This window comes from Apium graveolens, chromosome 4, assembly GCF_009905375.1.
Source record: "Apium graveolens cultivar Ventura chromosome 4, ASM990537v1, whole genome shotgun sequence".
Lineage (NCBI taxonomy): Eukaryota > Viridiplantae > Streptophyta > Magnoliopsida > Apiales > Apiaceae > Apium > Apium graveolens.
This window is the reverse complement of record NC_133650.1, coordinates 290,211,179-290,221,434: the sequence shown is the minus strand read 5'-3', so window position 1 is coordinate 290,221,434 and position 10,256 is coordinate 290,211,179. Positions and strand designations below refer to the sequence as shown.

Genomic DNA, 10,256 nt, shown 5'->3' with positions numbered 1-10,256 from the left:
TATTTGATTAAGAAAACTCCATATCCTTATAGTTACTTTTAGGATTAAGAATCCCGAGAGCTGTATTCTATGAATGTTCAATGGTTTTGGTGATAAATTATGGAATCCAAATGCTGGAAAAGTGGATTAAAAATAGAGTTTTATTTTTAAAAATATTTTTTTTATTTATTATTGTAACATATGTTTTTAAATTTTGAAATTACAAAATTACGATGATTTTTATTTACTTTTTACAAAAATACGAATTTGCGACTAAATACAATCAAAAGCAATTTCAGTTACGAAAAATAAAATCACTTTCGGTTGTTCTTAGTTGCAAATTTGTATTTTCACAAATATTTTTTGAAAAATAATAAAATTTAAAAAACAATTAAAAATAATGTTTTTAATAAATTTTTTATAAACATCATTTTGCAAAATAAAAGTGTGCAAAAAACATAAAGGTTATGACTTTATTTAAAAGCGAGCTGTACACAATCGCAACAACTTTATTCTTTGCCTCCTATGCGTACAAATATGTATGTTTGCGTAGGCTAACAATGCAAAATACTAAGAAATTTGGGATATGAAAATGATTTGTAATGTACCTAATTAAATAATTACATAACCTAATAATCTATACAACTCACGAAACTCTAAAATCTGGAGTCCCACACATATTGATTGCGTGCGGTAACCTACCTTTTACTATAACTAATTACATTTAACAATTTGCAGGTGAAATGTTTAATACGATTCTTGAAAGTATTTGAAGCAAACTCGACCACTCACCCTTCAAATCATTGAATCAAACGCTAAATATTGCAAGCTGAGTAGCCGAGAGAGTTGGTAAAACAATACACACATATTTTTCAAACATTATCACCATGTGGCAACTAGTACTGGTCGTTCTAGCTGCTGCAATATCACTCAGCTGTGCTGCCACCGCAGGCGGCGGAAAGTGGGATATGCTGGTACAAAATGTGGGTGTCTCTGCCATGCACATGCAACTGCTCAACAACAACCGTGTCATCATGTTTGATCGTACAGATTTTGGTAATTCCAACATATCACTCCCAGACCACAAGTGTGTGACTTATAGATCAAGCCACAATGGGACGTTAAAGGTTGACTGCACTGCGCATTCGGTAGAATATGACATTCGAACAAACAGCATACGTCCACTCACGATACTCACTGATATTTGGTGTTCTTCGGGCGCGGTCATGGCGGATGGCAGGTTGGTTCAAACGGGCGGTTATTATGACGGTGATCATGCTGTCAGAGTCTTCAAGCCATGCAATAATGGATCATGTGACTGGAAAGAGAACGTTTCTGGATTAACTAAAAGGAGATGGTATGCTACCAATCATATCTTACCCGATGGCCGTCAAATTATAATCGGCGGCCGCAGGCAATTTAATTATGAGTTTTATCCAAAAACAGGGTCGACTACCTCTTATAGCTTGCCCTTTTTGGTTCAAACTAATGAACCAAGGATTGAAAATAATTTGTACCCTTTTGTCTTTCTTAATGTCGACGGAAATTTATTTATTTTCGCCAACAATCGGTCAATACTGTTTAATTATTTGAAGAGTGTGGTAGTAAGGACATATCCCGACGTGCCAGGTGGCGATCCTCGGAGTTATCCAAGTACGGGCTCAGCTGTTCTTCTTCCACTAAAGATTACAGAAGGAGATAAAATTGAAGCAGAAGTAATGGTGTGTGGTGGTGCACCAAAAGGTTCGTACATTAGTGCGAATAATGGAATTGAATTTGTGCAAGCATTGGATTCTTGTGGAAGAATTAAAATAAACGACGCCAAGCCACAGTGGGTCATGGAGAAAATGCCTATGCCAAGGGTCATGGGTGACATGCTGTTGCTTCCTAGTGCCAAGGTTTTGATCATTAATGGTGCCTCAGCTGGCACGGCTGGATGGGAGCTGGGTCGGAACCCGGTTTTGAGTCCAGTTTTGTACAGCCCAGATAACCGAATCGGGTCAAGATTCGAGGTCCAAAACCCGAGTAAAATTCCAAGAATGTACCACTCTTCAACTATCTTGTTAAGTGATGGCAGGGTTCTAGTTGGAGGAAGCAACCCTAATGTGAAGTATGATTTTACTAGAGTTCTGTTTCCTACAGAATTAAGTTTGGAATCTTTTTCACCTCCGTATTTGGATCCAAGATCCGCATATTTACGCCCGACCATTATATCACCCGTTACTCGAATAAAAATCGGGTACGGGCAACAACTTCCGATACGATTTTCGGTTCCGGGTAAAGTGAAGATGAATTTGGTCACGGTGACAATGGTTGCACCATCTTTTACCACACACTCGTTTAGCATGAACCAGAGATTGTTGGTGCTGAAAAGTGAAGATGTGAAAATTGTTGGAAGATCCAAATATCAAATACGGGTGGTGACACCCGGGTCGGGTAATCTTGCACCGTCAGGATATTACATGATTTTTGTGGTTCACCAGGAGATTCCTAGTGAGGCTATTTGGGTCAAAATACAGTAATCAAATATAAAAATAGTTAAATGTGAAAAGGTGTCTTACTAAACATTGAATATTGTTAAACTAATGTGGTAGCAAAAAGAACATCCTTGTAAGTTTTAAAGGTTGAAATCATATAGATTTTATTTCTTCAGACTTGCAGATGAACATTACTATGCAGGTGCCAGTATTGTGGCTTGGATGATATGGTATTATATTCGTTAATACTTAAATGTTTATTTGAACCGTTTATTTTAATATAAGACATTGGAGTGTATAGTAAAATAGTTGATCGATCCGATCAACCCCAACCCGAATGGTTATCAATGAGATGAGCCACAATGGATATCAAGACTGATGTACCGTCATTTTAATTTTAACTTTTATATATAAGAAAATGTCACCTCACATAAATTTTAGAAGAATAGACCTAAATAATTTAGTTCTTATATTGCCGCACAAACGCCATTAATCAACTATTTTGAATGAACATGAGTGAGATAAGAGAACACGCAGCACAAGACAAGTCGACTCATCTTTATAAGAATATACCAGCTAAACGATCTAACTCACACATCTTCGTACAAGCATCACGAACAGAGGAAAGTAGAGTCAAACTTATATCACAAATCTATAAAAGACACTCCATCACAATTCTCTCTCAATATTTTATTGTTGAAAAGGGAATCGAACCCCCCAGCTCTTGTTTAAGAAAAAGAGGACATTTTTTCTTTTTGAAATTAAAGGATCTCCATAAAGCAAAACTTGCATCATACATGATCGTAACACAGAAGGTGGAGGGGACTCAAAAATAGTGAAGCTATTTAGCAAACAAGGTATTCTAGCAATCGAATGAGCTATCTTATTACCAAGCTTTTTAACATGAACTAAACTAATATTACTTCTCCTAGCCAAGATTGAGCTACACTCATCCAACACATGTCCGACTTCCGATTGATTCCGCTGCTTCTGTCGAATTGCACTCACCACCAGCAAAGCATCTGACTCCACTACCAAAGGAAGCTCTGTAATTTCAGGAACCCAAGATAATGCTTCTAATAGCCCTACCGCTTCCGCTTCAATGACTGAAACTCGACCTTTGATACACTGTTTTGCCTTTCCAGAAATGGCCAGTATGATCCCGAACTACTATGCCAATATTAAAAAAACTCTCCTCAGAAAACACGGAAGCATCAACATTCACCTTAAGGACTCCTTCCTATGGACGCTGCCAAATTGCCTTTATCTGAGCATTACTTCCTCGATTCATAACCTGGCCTCGGTTCTTATTCAAATTAACTGCTTCTTTCCACTCCATTATCTGGTGAAAGCTTCGGTCCACAGTAAACTTTGGGGTCACCACCTTACCTTCCCAAACCTTGTTGTTCCTAGCCGACCAGATAGCTCCCAAAACTGTTGCTATTATAGTGATCTTTTCCTGTGGCTCTACTTCAAGCCTAGATAATAACCATTGTGGAGCAGACTAAATACTCCTCATATCAAAAACAAGCTCTGCTGTTTGCCAACATTGAACTGCAAAATCGCAATCAAAAAAGACATGGAGCAAATATTCTACATTCGTACCACATATAGGACAAGAAATAGGCACATGCACACCTTTATGATGAAGCAAATACCTAACCGGGATAGTGTTCCTGCAGAAACGCCATAGGAAAATCTTAACCTTATGTGGTAGAGCTAACCTCCACAACCTCTTCCACCCACTGATTTGAGCAGGTTGAGTTGGTATCTCAGTGTTAGAAAGCCAAAAGTTATAGCCAGTTTTAACCGAGTATTTTCCATCAATAGACAACGTCCATGCTAAACGATCAGCACGTGGATTTTGTGGTACTCTTGTCTCTAGAACAGCACCAGCATCAATGTTACTAAAAGCCATTTGCACCTTCTCATCATCCCACTCTTTAATATTATGACGGAAATAGAAGCTGACTTTCTCATCTCTGGTACTATTTTGTTGATATCCCTCCACATAGAAATCTTTTTTGCTTCTCAACCACGGATCCTTATGAGCATAAATCGACTCTCCATCCCCTAGAATCCATCTGTACCCCGTTTTTAGCATTTCTTTTGCCTCCCATAACCCAGACCAGATATAGCTTGAACCACCCCCTCTAATTGCCTGCAAGAGATGATTGTTAGGGTAGTATCGAGCTTTAAACACCCGTGCAACCAAAGAATGAGGATTCTCCAGAAAATTCCATATATGTTTTCCAAGGAGAGCTAGATTAAAGCCAACCAGATTGCGAAACCCCATACCACCTTGACACTTTGCCACTCCCATTCTCTCCCAAGAAAGCCACCAAATACCTTTAGTTTGAGCCTCACCTGAATTCCACCAGTAGCCATTCATTAATCTCTCTATGTCATTGCATAATGACTTTGGAATTTTGAAACAAGACATACAGTAGGTTGGAATTGATTGAGCAACACCCTTAATAAGAATAGTTTTCCCCGCTTTAGACAGCGTCTTATTACTCCAATCTGCAATCTTCTTATTCACACGCTCTTTTAGGAAGTTAAACACGATCTTCTTTGATCTTCCTATTAAAGAAGGAAGACCCAGGCACTTACCCTCCTCAAGATTATTGTAGACTCCCAACACCGCTTTCAACTCCTCTTGCTTAGTTGGACTGACATTCGCACTAAAATAGACCCCTGAATTTTGAAAATTAACTGCATGTCCACTCCTTGCTTCATACTCATTTAACACTGCCTTGATTTTAAAAGCTTCCTCACATGATGCCCTGAAGAACAACAAACTATCGTCGGCAAACAGCAAATGCGTAAGAGCTGGTGCACTAGAACACACCTTCCATCCCTGAATCTTATTATTATTCGCTGTCTCAGTTATCAGCTTTGACAATCCCTCAACGCAAAGCAGAAAAAGATAGGGAGAGATAGGATCTCCCTGTCTCAAACCCCGTTTAGGATTAATAGGCCCTACTGATTGACCATTGAAACAGACTGAGTATTGTACCGTAGTAACAAAAAGCATCATCCACCTAACAAACTTAGTGTGAAAACCCATCTGATACAGCCTAAACTGCAGATAATTCCAGTCGACTCTATCGTATGCCTTGTTAATATCAAGCTTGAGAGCTACCCCACCTTCCAGACCCCCTTTTTCTGCTTCATAGAATAAATCGTTTCAAAATCCACAAGAACGTTGTCTGTAATACTCCGCCCAGGTACGAACGCTGATTGATTTTCACCTATTAAAGTTAGGAGTATACGTTTTAGTCGGTTAGCCACTACTTTGGCTAGAATCTTGTAAAGCACATTACATAAGGCAATAGGACGTAGATCGGTCATTTTTTCCACCATTTCCTTCTTCGGTATTAATACCAAATTTGTGTCATTCAACTCAGCCGGGAACGAGCACTCCTGCAGCCATTGTTTACAACAACCAAAGACTTCTCGACCAAGCAAACCCCAGAAATGTTGAAAGAACGCAGGGTTAAGGCCATCTGGGCCAGCTGCTTTATCCGGATGCATCTGTTAAACCGCTGTTTCGAATTCGTCAAAACTCATATCTGCTACTAACATGGCATTTTGCTCCGCACTAACTACCCCTTCCCCTTCCTCGATCTGAAATTGTAGAGAGGTACTAGCTTCAGTAACAACACCTCTGTAGTATTTTTTTTAACAAATTCACACATCGCCTCCTGGTTATCAATTCGATTTCCATTATCATCTATCAGGTACTGAATGTGGTTTATTCTCTTCCTTTTTGAAGCTTGTGCGTGAAAAAACTTAGTATTTGAATCTCCTTCTGCTAACCAAAAGATTTTCGCACGTTGTTTCCAGAATACTTCTTCCTGCAGTAGTAAATCATTAAGCTTCTCCTTCTAACAAAAATATCTATTCACAACCTCATCATCCACCTTGTTAACAAGATCATCAACAATAATTTTCTGAGCCTTTACTTTATCACGAAATTTATGAAAAAATTTATGACCCCATTGGGCCATAAACGAAGAGATTGACAGCAACTTGGGAAGAAAATGTGAAGCTGGGATATTTTTCCAATAGCTAACAACCTCCTCATTAAATTTTGGTTCTCGTAGCCAAGCATTTTTAAATTTAAATATGAATTTCTTCCTCGAAAAAGCTACATGGCACAACTCCAAGCTGATAGGATCATGGTCTGAAGTTATAGTGTGGCTTACACTTAACCTGCATAAAGGGAATTTGTGCCACCAATCTTGAGAAGCGAAGGCCCTGTCAAGACGCTCCCTAACCCACGCTGGCGACCCTCTACTTTTCTCCCATGTGAATTGACCACCCTCTAGATCGATTTCAGATAATTGACAATCCTCTAAAGCTGCACGAAATCCATCCATTAACACTTGTGGGTGAGGATGCTTTTCCTTATTGTCAGTAGTATAAAGTAAGTCGTTGAAATTCCCATAAACACACCACGGCAAATGAGAAATTGTTGACAGATGCCTTAGAAGATTCCAAGATTCCTGTCTCCTACTCCTCTCCGGCATTCCGTAAAAACAAGTAAGCCTCCAGATAAAACCATTACCTTCATCAAATCCTAGATCAATGTAATTAATTCCAGACCCAATCACTTTACATCTTACCATCCTCTTCCACATCACAGCTAATCCTCCTCTTTGACCCACTCTATCAACAGAAAATCTCTTGTCAAAACCAAGTAAACCACAAAGATCTGAAATTTTACCAACATCAGCTAGCGTTTCAGAAAGAAAAAGAAAGTCTGGGGGTCGAGACTTGACGAGGTCCCGAAAACAACGAACTGATCGAGGGTTCCCAACCCCTCGACAATTCCAACTTGTTAGAATCATTTTGGACGGCTAGCTTGCTCTGCAAGCTTAGCCATGTTGGTTTGAAAGGCTGCTACACTATCACCAATAGAAGGTGTAGCCTCCAACAGAGTAATGTCCGTTGCAGATAAACCAGTAATCTGCAATACTCATTCTATGTCCATTGTGCCTTTAGTTTCATGCCCAGTTCTACTTCTTTTTCTTGCCTCTGTAATCAGCCCAATGGACTCTTCTTCCCCCGGCCCAAAACTTATTTTTGAACTTTCAGTCTCCCGCGTCATAAAAATATTATCCTGTTGTTGACCTGCTACAACAGAATTTGTTGTGCTCTTTCCTTCATTATCCCACATTTCACTCCTGATTATTATCCCTCTATCGTTACTTCCGAAATTAACTCCCCCAAATCTCTGATTGCTGTTTTCACATCCAATCCTCTCCTCCCAATCCGCATCCCCCTCCTCCCGTAGCCACTTGCTCGAACTCTGGCCAGCCCCCCGCCATGACGGTTCCCTAAGCCAAGCTCCCCACTCATTAGTTCCATCACCATCCCTTTTATCGATATACCTTCTGCAAAAACGGTCTGTATGAGAAACCATGCCACAGGAAAAGCAAAAATCTCCTAATCTTTCGTATTTACATGTAACCACGAACTCCTGGACATTCTTGCGATTTATTTTCTTATTTCGCTTTAATGGTTTCCTAACATCAATTTTGATCTTGATGCGCATACACTCTTTCCATATGGAGGTGTTGTTCTTGGCATCATATAGTAAGAATTCACCAAAGAAATTTCCAAGCTGTAGCCCTACTGTCTCTGACATGAACCCTGATGGTAAGTCGTGAATCTGGATCCAGATATTTAAAAACCACAATGGGACCTTCAGCGGGTCTACACCTTGAGGAATGACGTCCAGACATAACATTGCATTATCAAAAGTCCATGAACCTCCGTTTATCACCCATACCATGTCCTCTTTATGGTAAAATTGAACAAGATAAATACCTTGTTCCTGTTAGAAAATTAGGATTTTAGAGCTTAATTTAATTATGTTCTTGATGTTAATCCTAAAATCTAATGATTGGAAATTGTTCAATGATATTTGAACTTAAATTTTCATGTATGGTTTTAAGAATTTTCTTAATGAAATCTATATGAAATGAGAGTTGAAAGTAGCTTGGAAAAGCTTGGAAAAATTTGAGAATGTTTGTCCCACATTGAAATAAATAAAGGGGGTTGTGTGCTTTATATGGTATTACCCACATGAGTAGTATACAACTACTAAGGTGTGTGATGGTCCATTGTGTTGTTGTGTGCTTCACGCACACACACGCGCGCGCCCGCCCCGCCACGCACCGGACCGGGTCGAAGGGCGAATGTCTCGGCGTCTCGCGTACGCGAGGCGACCTGGGCGAGGATTTTATTTATTTGAGAATTATTTTAATTCGAATTTATTTATCGGTGATTGGATTATTGGGCTGGGTTCTGAAATAGGCTAAGTAGTCTAAATATATTGAACCTGCAAATAATCTGATCTGTAACAAGTTCTGATATAAGAATCAGAAATCAAAACTTAAGAACTGATGAATAGAATCAGAACTTAAGTACTGATGAGTCGAATCAGAACTTAAGTACTGATGAGTCGAATCAGAACTTAAGTTCTGATAATAATGTGGGTGTTAATGTGAAAAACTGTTACAAATAATTTAAATTCAAAAGCTGTTCAGTTTTGATTTTTTCATTTATGAATTCAAAATCTGATCAGTTTTGATTTTTTCATTAATGGAGCAGTTTAATTCAGACATTAAGTGTGTGGACAGTTTCATTTTTCCTCTCCTATAAATAGAGGCTAAACTGAATGAATACAACACACTACATTCTCATCTCTTCTCTTCAACCTCTCTGCATTTCTCTCCCATAAGTCCTGAAGTGCTGATATTTTCCGGCGACTGAGGTGCTGGTTGAAGTGGAGGTTTTGTTGCTGCTGTTAACATAAACTCCGAGCTGTTTTATCCTGGTGGAGATATTGCGCACATCCCAAACGCAGCAGGTAGGGGGCAATAATCTCTTCAAGAGCAGCCAGGACTTCGAGCAAGGCCTGGTGACTCAGCTGTGATTATTTTCTTGGCATTTTGTATCTGTAAACCTTTATTTCAGTCACTGTTGAAAGCTATGGTTTCGGGTACATCTTTCTTTCTCTCTTCGTTATTTCAGTTACTGATTTTATTTACCTGCATGTTTTGTTTTGTTAACTGTGGTCTTGGCCTAAACTTGTTAAATTCTTTATACACTTGCCTCTATGTTGCTATACTTGTTAGTGAGTTTCTCAACAGTTCCAACTACTTGATGTTAATGCCCATAGTTGGTTTCCAAACATCTGCCATCTTTGTTTTCATCGCCTTCGTGTTTATGTTCTTTTCTGTTAAAAACCTCCCTACCAGACATATATCATATTTGTTTATTTCCTCTATTATGTCTCCTTCAAAAACAAAATCTTGATTATCCTCATCCTCTATGTTGATACCAGCTATTTGCTCCTCTAAATTTTGATATCTAGCCATGAAGGCCTCTCACAAATCCCTTAAGAGTCAGAGATGGAGAGAAAAAACTCAAACTCTCACATATATGGAGAGAAATATGCTTAGGGGGTGTATTCATTTCAGATTTTAAAGGATTGTTAATAATCTACGGATTTTAAAAGATTTTCGTTGATTTCAATTCTTCATGAATTTTGATGGAGTTGATCCAAAATCTTGTAGAGTCTTGCAGATTTTGTGGAGTTTTTTAGAAATCCATCAAAATCTCATGTATTTTGAAGAGATTTCAAGATATTAAAAATGTACTAGCAAATCCATCAAAATCCACAACTTTTTTAAATAAAAGAAAATCCATGGACTTTTGAATACCATCAGATTTTGATGGATTTTTTAAAATCCAAATTGAATACCCCCAAATTTTGATCGACTT

The 10,256-nt window shown here is 38.6% G+C and overlaps 1 protein-coding gene across 1 annotated transcript; it reads left to right on the top strand.

The window, feature by feature from the left end:
* Positions 1-731: 731 nt before the first annotated feature.
* Positions 732-2,631, top strand: LOC141721191 (aldehyde oxidase GLOX1-like). Its single transcript, XM_074523968.1, has one exon. It carries the CDS (start codon positions 867-869, stop codon positions 2,499-2,501), a length of 1,635 nt encoding a protein of 544 aa, XP_074380069.1. The 5' UTR covers positions 732-866; the 3' UTR covers positions 2,502-2,631.
* The last annotated feature ends 7,625 nt before the right edge of the window (positions 2,632-10,256 follow it).

Bases quoted from the DNA above. Each gene is read 5' to 3' on its own strand.
- LOC141721191 (XM_074523968.1), top strand. From the start codon at position 867: ATGTGGCAACTAGTACTGGTCGTTCTAGCTGCTGCAATATCACTCAGC.